This window comes from Marmota marmota, unplaced genomic scaffold, assembly GCF_001458135.2.
Source record: "Marmota marmota marmota unplaced genomic scaffold, marMar, whole genome shotgun sequence".
In the NCBI taxonomy this organism is placed as follows: domain Eukaryota; kingdom Metazoa; phylum Chordata; class Mammalia; order Rodentia; family Sciuridae; genus Marmota; species Marmota marmota.
Window position 1 is genome coordinate 64557686 of NW_026000174.1, and position 17200 is coordinate 64574885.

Genomic DNA, 17200 nt, shown 5'->3' on the forward strand with positions numbered 1-17200 from the left:
GTGAAAATCAAAAGAGATAAGATGTGTAACATATACAAAGCATAACACAAAGTTAGCATACACTGTATGGAATAGCTCACACAGTATTCACTATGTGCTGAGCACATGATATATGCTAATTTACCTCATCCTGACAATAATGCTGTGAGGTACCATAACATCCCTATTTTATAGATAAGGAAATGGAGGCATGGAGAAGTTTGATAACTTGCCCAAGATCACACAGCTAGGAAGCAACAGAACTGATAGCTATCATTATTCGCCTCCCTAGACTATAGGCTCATTGAAGAAAGGAACTTTGCACATAACAGTTGTCCATGACTGTTGAATAACTACTGTTGGGGGTGTTAAAAGGTCCCAAACTACAAATGTCAAGAGACATATCCCATTTTCTAAGTTCCCAACTTCCTTAGAGAAATCTCTTGGGGATGGAAAAAAAAAATTTTTTTTCATCAGAAAACTTGGATTGACGTGAGTAGGGTGACTTCTCAGTTCTCTGAGTTGTGAGCCGTCAGTTCACCTCTGAGCCTCACCTTTCTGGTACCCAAAATGGACTCAACTGTGCAGCCCGCTTTCTGGGTGGGGCTGAGAACTCCGCGTGCCATCTCGGATATAAAGCCTTTTGTGAACTGGAACAACCTGTCTTTCCGAGGAGAAGGCCTTTTCATCTGTACCTCTTCCCCAACCTTGGCCACACTTCTGGGAAGTTTTTCCGTTAAGGCCAGGCCTCAAGCTTGTGGTGGAAAATAACAGGGGCATTTAAAGGGAAATGAAACCTCTCTCCTCAGCAGAACATTCCCCACACATTTGCTGTGGCCCAGGGCAGTGGATCTGCAGGGAGCCTTCAGCCTTAGGGAGCCCTTGAGGCTGCCTGACGCCACAGGGCAATTCAGAGGCTGGTAAACAACACATGGCATTCCCGAGCTTGGCAAACATTCATGCACGGAATTCTTTGTCCTCGTGAGGAAAGACAGAGAGCTGCTCTGTGCTAAAAAGCGCCAAGCCAGAACCCCATTTTCAAAATCCCCAACTGGAGAGCATGCCAAAGCTGAGCATGCCACCAACCCTTTAAAGCGTGCTTGCAAAATAAACTTGCCCAAACTTGGACTTCTAGCTTCAAAACCTTGAGTTTACTTATTAATTCCAACAGGAAAACATAGCAAGATTAAAATGAGGAAATTTGGCAACCTCCTACTTAATTGAAATCAGTAAACCCATCATGTGCCTTCTGAGGGGATGTGCCCAACCTCACTTCTGTGGTTTTCCTGCTTCAAGACACATAACTGAATCAAACCATCAACAGATGAACTCACACTGAGGGACGACTGGCCCTATGCTCTTCCAAGATATCAGTGTCCTGGAATGGCAACAAAAAGCTGAGAAACGATTCCAGATTGAAGAAATAGAGACCCGGACAGCAGGCATGGTGGAGCATGCCCGGAATCCCAGCATCTCCAGGAGGCTGAGGCAGAAGGATCAAAAACTGGAGGCCAGCCTCAGCAACTTAGTGAGACCCTGTCTCAAAATAAAAAATAAAAAGGGTTGGGGATGTAGCTCAGTGGTAGAGAACCCCCAGGGATTCCATCCCCAGTACCGGGGAGAGAGAGAGAGAGAGAGAGAGAGAGAGAGACTTCTGCTTAGTTGCTTCTCCCAGATTGTTTCCTAATGTCACAGCTAATATGCAATAGCAGAGAGCTCAGGTGGACCTCTCAATGTGTGCTGACACCATGCAAGTCGTGGTGTGTGCTGCCCTCCTTACTGTGGGAAGCTGGAGACAGCAGTATTTTGGCACTGCTGCCTGTGCTCAAAACACTGCTGACAATTTGCACACAGGTAAATTGGTTGCACTATATTATAGTCCCTCCTTGCTTTTGAGCCCAAACAGCCCATCTACCCAACTAGCAGGCCTTGCTTCTGAAGGTATCCTAGACTATTAGAACCAATAAAGACCTTGGAAAGGGCTGGGGATGTGGCTCAAGCGGTAGCGCGCTCGCCTGGCATGCGTGCGGCCCGGGTTCGATCCTCAGCACCACATACAAACAAAGATGTTGTGTCCGCCGAAAACTAAAAAATAAAACATTAAAAAAAATTCTCTCTCTCTCTTTAAAAAAAAAAAAAAAAAAAAAAAAGACCTTGGAAAATGCTTCACCTGTGTTGAAAACAAGGAAACGGAGGCTCCTACATGGATCTTAGCGGGCCTAAATTCAGAGGTAATCTCAGGGACTCCCAGGCCAGTGCTCCTTACAGGTCCTGAACTAGGAACCCTGGGTTCTCTCCCAGGCCCTTTGCAAAAACAAGAGAGGAAAAATGTGCGTTTGCCCAAGGAAAATTGTTTATAAGTGTACAAGTGACTCTGAGGACAATAGAAGTAAGTGTGGCACTCCCCAAGGTGACTACCGAGAACAGAACAACCATAGAGATGGGTAAATGTGTTTTTTGTTTTGTTTGAAAATTGTTACACTGCTTTTGCGATCATACCTTAAATACATCCCATGTATTTAAGAAACCTCAATATTTTAAGAAACCTCAATATATAAAAATTCAAGCTTACCAAACAGAAAAATAAAAGGATTAGGATATTGTCCTGGCTGCTCTCTGCCCTGTACCTTCAGGGCCCTTCTCCCTGCTTCTCTGCCCAGCTTGAAGCCCCAGGGGGCTGATCATCTGCAACATCTGGTTCCCTGACCCTCCAGTGGAGGCACCAGCAGGAGGAGGGTGGTCAGGGTATTTCTGCCTGCCTCACAGTCGGGCGGTGCTGGGCATGCTACAGCCCCGAATGGCAGCACCTCCTCTGTCTCCCACTCATGCTGAATGAACCTCAGGAGCTCCATCCCTTGCCCAGGCCCCTTCAGGTCCAGGGTTAGTCCCGGTTTCCTACTGTCCCTAGGGGTCTCACCACCTCTTTTTGGCTCTTTTGCTCCCACCCACCACTTCATAAACAGTCCCCTTGCCAGCAGCTTGGGAGGCTGAGGCAGGAGGATCACGAGTTCAAAGCCAGCCTCAGCAACTTAGAAAGATCCTTTCTCTAAAATATTAAAAAAAGGACTAAGGATGTGGCTCAGTGGTTAAGCGTCCCTGGGTTCAATGCCCAGCACCAAAAAGTAAAAAAATAAACAGTCCCTGGATTGAATTTTCTTTGGTTGAACTATCTTCAAGTGGAACTGAGCTTGCCGAGGGAGCCTGACAGACATGGAAAGGATTTTGAGTTCATGAAAACTGTTCACTTCCGTGGGTAAGAACCCAGTGTATTTCAAAGTGATTCAGTTTTCTCACGGACCCCCTAACCACACCACCGTCCACACACAGTCACGCTGCCTAAAGTCCTTGAGGCCACAGTCCTCGCTACTGCGGCTGCTGGAGCTCTGAGGGAGGACATGGAAGAGCCCAGTCCAGCCTGTCCCCACCTGCTGATGCTGCTCTCACCCTCAGATGCAGGAGCTGGGGTCTCGGGGCAGGAGATGGCAAGTGTAAGGCCCTGCCGGACTTTGAGAATCACTTAGACCTTTCCCACCAGGGGCTGGGGGAGGGCCGGGAAGACAATGATGAAGACACCGCGGGGACCAGGCACACAGGGGTTAACGAGAGCAGGCAGGTGGGGCCCGGACAAAAGGACCCAGCTGGAATGTGCCCTCTGGTGCCACTCCGGCCCTGTGCCTTCTTCCACGCTGACCCTACTATGGCTATGATCCTGCCGGAGGGAGGCCCCCTCTGTGCTCACTGCCTCCCACCTGGGCCTGGTGTGAAAGAGGCTGCGAAGTGTCTTAAGCCTGGATGGCCTGTTGCTGCTTCTCCCTTATGCCATCCACCACCCCCGATGCCCCAGCCACTGGGATCTGCCTGGATAATGAAGGGACCTTTTCCACATCCATCACCTCATTTGGTCTCATCTAGTCACAAGGTACTCAAAACCCATTCTCTTTCAGCTCACGAGCAGAGCACCTGCCTAGGATGTGCAAGGCCTTGGGTTTGATTCCCAGCAACACACACACACACACACACACCACAAATTCATTAAATGGATGGACACTGGGGACCACCACTGACCTACACCATCCTTCCTCAAGCTAAAAAATAAAAATAAAAAATGATTCTATATTACTACAACCTGCGTAGTCAGGCCCAGGAGATCTCCAGCATCCTCGAGGGCACCTCTTCAGCTGTGTACACAAGTGCAGCTCCCTTTCACCTACTTGCCCCACCTCCTGACACAAGGGCCACACATCTCAGGTATCATGCACACTCTGTCCCCTTCTCCCCACATCCCCTGTCAGAGCTCAGGGAGGCAGGACTCAGGCTTCAAGTTGTGAATGAATGAAAGGGGCACCGTTGGAGGGTACTCAGACCCAATGAGGCCAGAAGACAGCATGTCCCTGGGGTTGCTGTAGAAGAGAGCTGTACCACGCTCTCCGTAAGTACACATATGGCCGTGACGTGAATGCTACACACTTCCACGTGGTGCCCTTCTTATGAAGCACTAAACACCCAGGATAAAGTTGAGTGTCCTAATCTGAAATGATCCAAAACCCACAACTGTTGAACCACTGACAGGATACCGCAAGAGAAATGTCCCACACCAGGATACTTCATTTCATGCACAAAATTATTTAAAATATTATATAAAATTATCTTCCGGCTACTTGCAGAAGGTGTACTTGAAACACATGAAATCGGTGTTTAGAGTTGGGTCCTTACACCCCAACCCTCTAGCCTTTCTTGATTCCTCAGCAATGGTGCAGTCAGACTAATAATGAGAATCAAAAAGCTAAGAACGGGGCTGGGGCTGGGGCTCAGCCTTAGAGCACTCGCCTAGCACATGCGAGGCCCTGGGTTCTATCCTCAGCACCACAGAGAAATAAATAAATAAAATTAAGGTATTGTGTCCATCTACAGCTAAAAAATACATTTAAAAAAAAAAAAAAAGCTAGGAACTCCTCCTGCAACCTATGGGGACGCCATACATTAAAGTCACTGATAAAACTCGCAGTGGGGCTGTGGTGTGGCTCAGCGGCAGAGCGCTAGCCTAGCACGTGCGAAGCCCTGAGTTCGATCCTCAGCACCACATAGAAATAAATAAATAAAGGTATGTGTCCAGTGACAACTAAAAAATAAATATTAAAAAAAAAAAAAATACTAGCAATGGCACGAGGTGAATCCAGTCTGCACAGTCGGGCTGGGTGCGCAGCCTCCCCCCAGCTTTATCCCCCCAGCACAGAACGCAAAGGCACTAGACGTCAGGGTTCATAACAGCTTTATTTGCCTCATACAGCATCACTTTCTTACATTCTCAATTAATTTGCCATTAAAGTGCCAGAAATTTTCTGAATCATGAAAACATTTGTTAAAAAAAAAAGAAATCAGAACTATTATCAGGAACATGGCAGTCATGAATAAAACATTGCTCTTACAAAACACAGAATAGAAGTCCCTCCTGTTGAGCCAGTGGGTTGGACAATTTGCAGTTTCTAATTCCCTCTCACCTCACCTTTGAGCACTGAACTGGCTGGGACCACCACCCCTGGGGGGAAAAGCTGTGCTAAAGACCCCCAAACCATGCCCAGACTCTGGCTGTCACCTCCTCTGGGCCATCACATCCAGATGCTCTGTTTGAATAGATCTGATCTTAGGATCAATGCTGATCTCCCCACCCCACCCCTGCTGCCTTTACCCCACCCTCCCCTACTAACAAAAGCCCAAAGTCATTACAATGAAAAAAATGGGTTTCCATTACCCCCAACACTAACAATGTTCAGTAAAAACGAGGATAATAAACACAAAAGCTGGCTTTAGTAAACAGGAGCTCTCAGCGTTCAATGCAAAAAAAAAAAAAAAAAAAACTGAACTCTTAAAGGCAAAATAACTGTTGACTTTGCACACGGCTGGATGAACTTGGAACTCTTCTTCTGTAGAGTTCCTGGAGCCTGTCGGTGGTTGGTTTTTCAGCACCTGCCACCACTGGGAGAGGCAAGATCTTTGCATTATTGCTGAGGCTGTTGGGGTGTTTCTCTTTGCAGTTTATAAACAAAGACACCCAAGGCGGATGTATTTATATAGATATGTACACACATACAGAGGCCCTCTACTCTTTCTTTGTGGAAACCGCCAGCTCAACCTCGGGAAGCTGGATGCCGACCTTAGTACCACTGTCGTTGCTAGAAGAAGAGGACAGTCGGGACTTCTTAGAGGCCAGGGACACTCCACTCCCCTGTAACTTGCCTGCCTCATCATCGCTCCCGGTCACCTCGTAATGACCTTTGCTCTTTGACCCTATTCCACCAAAGGTACCGAACTTCAGCTTCCCATGCTTCCCTTTAACTTTCCCACCTTCCAGGGACATTTCTCCACCTTCAAACTCCAAAGTCCCCGTGGGGGTGGAAGGGGCGGAGAACTCCCTTTCATCACTGAAAGAATTGGAGCGGTGCCGCGGCTTCTTACTTTTAAATAGGGAGAACTTGCCTTTGGGTGAAGATGCCTCGGCCTCTGCTTCTCCTTCCAGGGAGCCCAGGCTGGCCTTGGAACTTTTCAGGTCACCTTTGGACCCAGAGATGGATGCTTCTGGTGAACCCGTGACGCCACCTTTCCCTTTAGGTTTGGAAAAATTAAACTTGGGCATTTTGATTTTGGACTTTTTAAGTTTTACTTCGGATTCTTCCCACTCGCCTTCTCCAGCACAGGCCTGCACATTGCCCTCCACTTTCGGGAAGTTGATATCCACCCCCACTTCTCTGCCAACCAGCTCACGGCCAGAGAAGGTAAATTTGGGGATCTTCATCTTGGGGAATGTTACTTTTCCAGATCCACTTTCCAAGTGACCTTGAGGCCCAGACACACTCAGCCCAGGACCCTGGAGTCCAATCTGACCTCCTTTCACTCCTCCTTCTATCTTTGGTCCTGAGAAATGAAGGCCCCCAGCAAGTTTAGATGCATCCAGGTTGAGAGCAGAGGAGGCCTGGGGTCCCTTCCACTCCACCCCAGATCCTTTAACACTCATATGCCCTTCGCCCAGGCTGATATCTGGGGCACTGATACCACCTGAAACATCCACACCGCCTTTGATTTTTGGGCCCTTCAAGCTGACACCAAAATCTGACTCAGGAGATGCCACATTAAAGGAAGGCCCTTTTACATTGATGTCAGGAACAGCTCCATGGAAACCCATTCCTGAACCTTTCAGATCACCTTTGATTTCAGGACCCGAAATCTGCCCAGTTGGGAGTTTGACATTCACACCTGGCAGGTCCATAGCACATCCAGGGGACTTGATTCCAGGCATGTGGAGATTGCCGTCCAGGCCCTGAACACTGACACCCGGCAGACTTCCTGCGACTGTGGGGCCTTTCATCTCACCAATGCCCCCGAGGCTCCCTTTCACTTTTGGTCCTTCCAAGTTCAAGTCCACATCTGGTGCTGAGATCTGAGGCCCTTTCAGGTTCACATCCAGGCCTGGCCCCTTTAGCTCTCCACCAACTTGTGGCCCCTTGATGTTAATGTCCAAGTCAGACCCTGGAGTGGAGATGTCAAACTGGGGCAGCTTCATTTGGGGAAGTTTAATACCACCTTCGGGTGCCTCCAAGCTTAGATCAGGAGCACCTACGGATATTTTAGGGCCCTTGATGTCACCAGAGACAGCCAGATCTCCCTGGAGGCATGGTCCCTTCAGTGTCACGTCTGGTGCCCCGACATTAAGCGTTGTGGCGTTGATCCCCGGCACTTTCATACCATCTCCTCCCACCTGCACCTTTCCACCGACACCTCTGAGGTCGAGCCCTGGGGCCTGCACCTTTATGCTTGGAGCCGATGCATCCAGGTCTCCCTTCAAACTTGGTCCTTTCAAGTTCAGGCCAAGATCAGGCCCAGAGACTTTTGGCATAGAGAGGTTGACTGAAGGCAAGTCTATTCCTGGCCCCTTCAGAGAGACATCAGGCCCTTCAAGCTTAACATCTGGTGTGCTCAAGCCTCCTTCAAGAGAGGGCAGCTGGGCATTGAGCTCGGCTGCTCCACCCTCCATTTTCACACCAGGGACGCTGATCTTGGGCATCGAAAAGTGGGGGAACTTGATTTTTGCTTCCGGACCATGCAGATCTACATCTGGTCCTTCCAGTCCCACACTGGGGACATCACCCTTTATCTTTGGTCCTTTCAAGTTAACATTCACATCAGGCATGGAGACTTGAGGGGCAGAAATGCCAAAAGATGGTGCTTTGATTTTAGCATCTGGGCCTTCGATGTTGATATCAGGTGTGCCTAAGTTGGCCTGTACCCTGGGGCCTTTCAAGTCGCCCTCTATTTTTGGCCCTGACACATCCACACCTGGCATCTTGAACTTGGGACCTTCCACATTAATTCCTGGTGAAGAAATATTTAGATCAGGTGCCTGGATTTCACCCTCCAGCTTGGGGCTAGGGAGCGGGGCCTCAGTTTTAAATTTAGGTGATTTGATGTCAAACTCTACATCTGGGAAGTACATTTTTCCAAACATAGTCTTCTTGGTTTTGGGAGATTTTACATCGACTTTGAGTGCAGCATCTGGCCCCGTGACATTGACATCTACATCAGGAGCTTTGAGACTGGCATCGATCTCAGCCCCAGGAACATTCAAATCAAATCCCTGCTTTTTGGCCTTAACTTTAGGACCACTCATGTGAATTTTAGGCATTTTAAATTTACTTTTCTTGCCCTTGCCACCAACACTAATTTCAGGAGCTTCAACATTCAGTTCTGCCTCAGGAAGAGTCACATCGAGTGAAGGTGACTTGATGTCAGCTTTTGGACTTTTTGCCCCAAATCCAAACTTGGGTTTCTTAAACTTAGGAATCTTAACATCTGGCCCCTCAATGTTAATATCTGGGCTTTCCATGTGTACATCTAAGCTTGGAGCTTCCAAATCAACTTTGGGCCCCTTGAAGTCCATATCACCACCTTCTAGCTTGGGACCAGAAATTCCAATTTTTGGTGTCTTAAGATGCAAATCAACATCAGGAACAGTCACTTTCGGTGCAGATATATCCAGTGATGGCATCTTCAAATTAGGGCCACTGAGTTTGGCATCAGGGCCTCCAAAATCCAGACCTGGACCTTTCAGGTCTACTTCTGGGCCTTCAATCTTAGGGCCAGACACATCGAAATCTCCTTTTACTTTGGGTCCTTTCAAATCCAGGTCAACATCAGGCATGGAGATCTTAGGAGCCTTGATATTTATCTCAGGCATCTTGAACTTAGGACCTTTCAGCTTTGCATCTGGACCTTCAATATTTACATCCGGGACAGCAATGTCCACCTTAGGTCCTGAGACATCAATGTCAGCCTTGGGCAGGTTCACGTCCACTTCAGGACCCTCTCCTTTGAAGCCAGGCATGCTGAACTTGGGCATTTTCACCTTGGGCATCTTCAGGTGCCAGTCTGGGCCATGAGCATCCACATCTGGGGCACTGATATCCACTTTGGGGCCTTTGATGTCAATTTCAGGACCCTTCAGGTCACCTTCTACTTTGGGTAGAGACACGTCCACATCGCCCTTCACTTTGGGGCCTTTCAGGTTAAAGTCAATGTCAGGCATGGAGATCTTGGGGGCCTTGATGTTCATCTCTGGCATCTTGAACTTGGGACCTTTCAGCTTTGCATCTGGACCTTCAATGTTCACATCTGGAACCTCGATGTCCACCTTGGGCCCTGAGACATCAATGTCAGCCTTGGGCAGGTTCACGTCCACTTCAGGACCCTCTCCTTTGAAGCCAGGCATGCTGAACTTGGGCATTTTCACCTTGGGCATCTTCAAGTGCCAGTCTGGGCCATGAACATCCACATCTGGGGCACTGATGTCTACCTTGGGGCCTTTGATGTCAACTTCAGGGCCTTTGAGGTCACCTTCCACTTTGGGCAGAGAAACATCCACATCACCTTTCACCTTTGGACCCTTCAGATTCAGGTCAACTTCAGGCATGGAGACCTTGGGGGCCTTGAGATGCAGGTCAGGCATTTTAAACTTTGGACCCTTCAGTTTCCCTTCTGGACCATGAATGTCAATGTCAGGAGTATCTAAGTCCAGCTTAGGGCCTTTGATATCCACTTTTGGGCCCTTCAAATCTCCTTCAGGTGCAGGAATAGAAACATCCAAATCTCCTTTTATCTTAGGTCCTTTCAAGTTCAAATCAATGTCACTCATGGAGATTTGGGGAGTTTTGAAATGGACATCAGGCATCTTAAATTTAGGACCTTTGATTTTCCCTTCAGGGCATTCAATATCCACCTCTGGCCCTTTCAGATCACCTTCCACCTTAGGTAGGGAAAGGTCCACATCTCCCTTTACCTTTGGCCCTTTGAGATTTAAGTCAAAGTCAGGCATGGAAATCTTGGGAGCTTTGATATTCATCTCTGGCATTTTAAATTTGGGCCCTTTTAATTTTCCTTCTGGACCTTCAATATTGACATCAGGAACATCAATGTCCACACTGGGGCCCTTAATATCAATTTCAGGGCCCTTGAGATCACCTTCTACTTTGGGTAGAGACACATCCACATCACCCTTCACTTTGGGACCCTTCAAGTTAAAGTCAATGTCAGGCATGGAGATCTTGGGGGCCTTGATGTTCATCTCCGGCATCTTGAACTTGGGACCTTTCAGCTTTCCTTCTGGTCCTTCAATGTTCACATCAGGAACTTCAATGTCCACCTTGGGCCCTGAGACATCAACGTCAGCCTTGGGCAGTTTCACGTCCACTTCAGGACCCTCTCCTTTGAAGCCAGGCATGCTGAACTTGGGCATTTTCACCTTGGGCATCTTCAGGTGCCAGTCTGGGCCTTGCACATCCACATCAGGGGCACTGATGTCCATTTTTGGACCTTTGATATCAACTTCTGGGCCTTTTAGATCTCCTTCAATCTTGGGGAGAGAAGCATCCACATCACCCTTCATCTTGGGGCCCTTCATGTTCAAGTCAATGTCAGGCATAGATATTTTGGGAGCCTTTAAATGCATTTCTGGCATCTTAAATTTGGGTCCCTTCAATTTACCCTCTGGGCCTTCTATATTAATATCAGGAGTGTCAATGTCCACTTTGGGGCCCTTAATGTTCACCTCGGGACCCTTTACATCACCTTCCACTTTTGGCAGAGAAACATCCACATCACCCTTCATTTTGGGGCCCTTCAGGTTTAGATCAAAGTCAGGCATGGAGATCTTAGGGGCCTTGATGTTCATCTCAGGCATCTTGAATTTGGGACCCTTCAGTTTTGCATCTGGACCTTCAATGTTGACATCAGGGACATCAATGTCTACACTGGGGCCAGAAATGTCAATGTCAGCCTTAGGCAGGTTCACATCCACTTCAGGACCCTCTCCTTTGAAGCCGGGCATGCTAAACTTGGGCATTTTCATCTTGGGCATCTTCAGGTTCCAGTCTGGACCATGAACATCCACTTCTGGGGCACTGATGTCCACTTTAGGGCCTTTGATATCAACCTCTGGCCCTTTCAGATCCCCTTCAAGTTTGGGTGGAGAAATATCCATATCACCTTTCACCTTGGGACCCTTCAGATTTAAGTCAATGTCAGGCATGGAGATCTTAGGAGCTTTTATGTTCATGTCAGGCATCTTGAATTTGGGACCTTTTATGCTTCCTTCTGGACCTTCCACATTGAGTTCTGGGCCCTCAACATTCAGAGTGGGACCTTCTATGTTGATGTCTCCTTTTGGTAGATCCACAGCCATTTCTGGACCTTCTGCTTTTAAGCCAGGAACACCAAATTTGGGCATTTTCATCTTGGGCATTTTCACATTCAAATCTGGACCATGAACATCTACTTCAGGTGCATTAAGGTGGACATCTGGTGCCTGAATATCCACTTTGGGACCTTTAAATTCTCCTTCTAAAGTTGGACCTGCAACATCTAAATCTCCTTTGACTTTAGGACCTTTCAAATTTAACTCCACATCAGGCATAGACACTTTGGGAGATGAAATACTCAGGAAAGGCATTTTAAACTTAGATCCTTTCACTTTTCCTTGAACTTCAACTTCAGGAGCATTAAGATCAACTTTTGGGCCAGTTACATCAATATCTGGCTTTTTAGCTTTAATATCCACCTCAGGTGTCTGAACTTTGGAGCCCGAAAAATTAAATTTGGGAAGTTTAAAACGAGATTTCTTTGACTTGCCTTCAATATTGAGCTTCGGACCAGAAATGTCTACTTCTGGGCCTTTCACATCCAGTTTGGGAGCTTTAATGTCACCCTCCAGTTTTGGCCCAGAGATATCAACATCTCCCTTCAGCTTTGATCCCTTCAAATTCAAGTCAATTTCTGGCATGGAGATCTTGGGCATGTTTACATGCATTTCAGGCATCTTCAGTTTGGGACCTTTTAATTTGCCTTCTGGGCCATGAATGTCAATATCTGGAACATCTACGTCTAATTTCGGGCCTGTTATGTCAAGTGTAGGTCCTTTCAAATCACCTTCTACATTTGGAAGTGAAACATCCACCTCCCCTTTCACTTTAGGGCCTTTAAGATTAAGGTCCAAATCTGGCATTGAGATCTTGGGGGCCTTGATGTTCATCTCAGGCATCTTGAACTTGGGACCTTTCAACTTTCCTTCAGGTCCTTCAATACTAACATCAGGACCTTCAATGTCCACTTTAGGCCCTGAGACATCAATGTCAGCTTTCGGCAAGTTCACATCAACCTCTGGTCCTTCTCCCTTGAAGCCAGGCATGCTGAACTTGGGCATTTTTATTTTGGGCATCTTCAAGTGCCAATCTGGACCATGAACATCCACATCTGGAACATCAACGTCCACTTTGGGGCCTTTAATGTCCACTTCAGGAACTTTAATCTCACCTTCCACTTTGGGCAGAGACACGTCCACATCGCCCTTCACTTTGGGGCCTTTCAGGTTAAGGTCAATGTCAGGCATGGAGATCTTGGGGGCCTTGATGTTCATCTCTGGCATCTTGAACTTGGGACCTTTCAGCTTTCCTTCTGGTCCTTCAATGTTCACATCAGGAACTTCAATGTCCACCTTGGGCCCTGAGACATCAATGTCAGCCTTGGGCAGGTTCACGTCCACTTCAGGACCCTCTCCTTTGAAGCCAGGCATGCTGAACTTGGGCATTTTCACCTTGGGCATCTTCAGGTGCCAGTCTGGGCCTTGTACATCCACATCTGGGGCATCGATGTCCACTTTGGGGCCTTTGATGTCAACATCAGGACCCTTTAAGTCACCTTCCACTTTTGGCAGAGAAACGTCCACATCACCTTTTACCTTGGGACCCTTTAGATGCAAATCAAAGTCAGGCATGGAAATCTTGGGGGCTTTGATGTTCATCTCAGGCATCTTGAACTTGGGACCTTTCAGCTTTCCTTCAGGTCCTTCAATGTTCACATCAGGACCTTCAATGTCCACCTTGGGTCCTGAGACATCAATGTCAGCTTTGGGCAGGTTCACGTCCACTTCAGGGCCTTCTCCTTTGAAGCCAGGCATGCTGAACTTGGGCATTTTCACCTTGGGCATCTTCAGGTGCCAGTCTGGGCCCTGAACATCCACATCTGGAGCATCAATGTCCACTTTGGGGCCTTTGATGTCGATTTCAGGACCCTTGAGGTCACCTTCTACTCTAGGCAGAGACACATCCACATCTCCTTTCACTTTAGGACCCTTCATGTGCAAATCAAAGTCAGGCATGGAGATCTTGGGAGCTTTGATGTTCATCTCAGGCATCTTGAACTTGGGACCTTTCAACTTTCCTTCAGGTCCTTCAATACTGACATCAGGACCTTCAATGTCCACCTTAGGCCCTGAGACATCAATGTCAGCTTTGGGCAAGTTCACATCAACCTCTGGTCCTTCTCCCTTGAAGCCTGGCATGCTGAACTTGGGCATTTTTATCTTGGGCATCTTCAAGTGCCAGTCTGGGCCATGAACATCCACATCTGGAACATCAACGTCCACTTTGGGGCCTTTAATGTCCACTTCAGGAACTTTAATCTCACCTTCCACTTTGGGCAGAGACACGTCCACATCGCCCTTCACTTTGGGGCCTTTCAGGTTAAGGTCAATGTCAGGCATGGAGATCTTGGGGGCCTTGATGTTCATCTCTGGCATCTTGAACTTGGGACCTTTCAGCTTTCCTTCTGGTCCTTCAATGTTCACATCAGGAACTTCAATGTCCACCTTGGGCCCTGAGACATCAACGTCAGCCTTGGGCAGTTTCACGTCCACTTCAGGACCCTCTCCTTTGAAGCCAGGCATGCTGAACTTGGGCATTTTCACCTTGGGCATCTTCAGGTGCCAGTCTGGGCCTTGCACATCCACATCAGGGGCACTGATGTCCATTTTTGGACCTTTGATATCAACTTCTGGGCCTTTTAGATCTCCTTCAATCTTGGGGAGAGAAGCATCCACATCACCCTTCATCTTGGGGCCCTTCATGTTCAAGTCAATGTCAGGCATAGATATTTTGGGAGCCTTTAAATGCATTTCTGGCATCTTAAATTTGGGTCCCTTCAATTTACCCTCTGGGCCTTCTATATTAATATCAGGAGTGTCAATGTCCACTTTGGGGCCCTTAATGTTCACCTCGGGACCCTTTACATCACCTTCCACTTTTGGCAGAGAAACATCCACATCACCCTTCATTTTGGGGCCCTTCAGGTTTAGATCAAAGTCAGGCATGGAGATCTTAGGGGCCTTGATGTTCATCTCAGGCATCTTGAATTTGGGACCCTTCAGTTTTGCATCTGGACCTTCAATGTTGACATCAGGGACATCAATGTCTACACTGGGGCCAGAAATGTCAATGTCAGCCTTAGGCAGGTTCACATCCACTTCAGGACCCTCTCCTTTGAAGCCGGGCATGCTAAACTTGGGCATTTTCATCTTGGGCATCTTCAGGTTCCAGTCTGGACCATGAACATCCACTTCTGGGGCACTGATGTCCACTTTAGGGCCTTTGATATCAACCTCTGGCCCTTTCAGATCCCCTTCAAGTTTGGGTGGAGAAATATCCATATCACCTTTCACCTTGGGACCCTTCAGATTTAAGTCAATGTCAGGCATGGAGATCTTAGGAGCTTTTATGTTCATGTCAGGCATCTTGAATTTGGGACCTTTTATGCTTCCTTCTGGACCTTCCACATTGAGTTCTGGGCCCTCAACATTCAGAGTGGGACCTTCTATGTTGATGTCTCCTTTTGGTAGATCCACAGCCATTTCTGGACCTTCTGCTTTTAAGCCAGGAACACCAAATTTGGGCATTTTCATCTTGGGCATTTTCACATTCAAATCTGGACCATGAACATCTACTTCAGGTGCATTAAGGTGGACATCTGGTGCCTGAATATCCACTTTGGGACCTTTAAATTCTCCTTCTAAAGTTGGACCTGCAACATCTAAATCTCCTTTGACTTTAGGACCTTTCAAATTTAACTCCACATCAGGCATAGACACTTTGGGAGATGAAATACTCAGGAAAGGCATTTTAAACTTAGATCCTTTCACTTTTCCTTGAACTTCAACTTCAGGAGCATTAAGATCAACTTTTGGGCCAGTTACATCAATATCTGGCTTTTTAGCTTTAATATCCACCTCAGGTGTCTGAACTTTGGAGCCCGAAAAATTAAATTTGGGAAGTTTAAAACGAGATTTCTTTGACTTGCCTTCAATATTGAGCTTCGGACCAGAAATGTCTACTTCTGGGCCTTTCACATCCAGTTTGGGAGCTTTAATGTCACCCTCCAGTTTTGGCCCAGAGATATCAACATCTCCCTTCAGCTTTGATCCCTTCAAATTCAAGTCAATTTCTGGCATGGAGATCTTGGGCATGTTTACATGCATTTCAGGCATCTTCAGTTTGGGACCTTTTAATTTGCCTTCTGGGCCATGAATGTCAATATCTGGAACATCTACGTCTAATTTCGGGCCTGTTATGTCAAGTGTAGGTCCTTTCAAATCACCTTCTACATTTGGAAGTGAAACATCCACCTCCCCTTTCACTTTAGGGCCTTTAAGATTAAGGTCCAAATCTGGCATTGAGATCTTGGGGGCCTTGATGTTCATCTCAGGCATCTTGAACTTGGGACCTTTCAACTTTCCTTCAGGTCCTTCAATACTAACATCAGGACCTTCAATGTCCACTTTAGGCCCTGAGACATCAATGTCAGCTTTCGGCAAGTTCACATCAACCTCTGGTCCTTCTCCCTTGAAGCCAGGCATGCTGAACTTGGGCATTTTTATTTTGGGCATCTTCAAGTGCCAATCTGGACCATGAACATCCACATCTGGAACATCAACGTCCACTTTGGGGCCTTTAATGTCCACTTCAGGAACTTTAATCTCACCTTCCACTTTGGGCAGAGACACGTCCACATCGCCCTTCACTTTGGGGCCTTTCAGGTTAAGGTCAATGTCAGGCATGGAGATCTTGGGGGCCTTGATGTTCATCTCCGGCATCTTGAACTTGGGACCTTTCAGCTTTCCTTCTGGTCCTTCAATGTTCACATCAGGAACTTCAATGTCCACCTTGGGCCCTGAGACATCAATGTCAGCCTTGGGCAGGTTCACGTCCACTTCAGGACCCTCTCCTTTGAAGCCAGGCATGCTGAACTTGGGCATTTTCACCTTGGGCATCTTCAGGTGCCAGTCTGGGCCTTGAACATCCACATCTGGGGCATCGATGTCCACTTTGGGGCCTTTGATGTCAACATCAGGACCCTTTAAGTCACCTTCCACTTTTGGCAGAGAAACGTCCACATCACCTTTTACCTTGGGACCCTTTAGATGCAAATCAAAGTCAGGCATGGAAATCTTGGGGGCTTTGATGTTCATCTCAGGCATCTTGAACTTGGGACCTTTCAGCTTTCCTTCAGGTCCTTCAATGTTCACATCAGGACCTTCAATGTCCACCTTGGGTCCTGAGACATCAATGTCAGCTTTGGGCAGGTTCACGTCCACTTCAGGGCCTTCTCCTTTGAAGCCAGGCATGCTGAACTTGGGCATTTTCACCTTGGGCATCTTCAGGTGCCAGTCTGGGCCCTGAACATCCACATCTGGAGCATCAATGTCCACTTTGGGGCCTTTGATGTCGATTTCAGGACCCTTGAGGTCACCTTCTACTCTAGGCAGAGACACATCCACATCTCCTTTCACCTTAGGACCCTTCATGTGCAAATCAAAGTCAGGCATGGAGATCTTGGGAGCTTTGATGTTCAT

The 17200-nt window shown here is 47.5% G+C and overlaps 1 protein-coding gene across 15 annotated transcripts in view; it reads right to left on the minus strand.

Annotated features, from left to right (window-relative positions):
• Window positions 1-17200, minus strand: part of Ahnak (AHNAK nucleoprotein) — a 98283-nt gene that overhangs the window by 53718 nt on the left and 27365 nt on the right. For 6 of the 15 annotated variants that reach the window (XM_048788979.1, XM_048788981.1, XM_048788985.1 and 3 more), the window contains one exon: window positions 5232-16569. The exons of 1 other annotated variant lie outside the window; for it this stretch is intronic. In XM_048788979.1, coding sequence (XP_048644936.1) covers window positions 6077-16569 — 10493 coding nt within the window. In that variant the 3' untranslated portion in view covers window positions 5232-6076. Of the gene's footprint in view, window positions 1-5231; window positions 16570-17200 lie in introns of those variants that run through there. 8 more of the 15 variants (XM_048788989.1, XM_048788984.1, XM_048788986.1 and 5 more) reach the window with 8 other exon arrangements.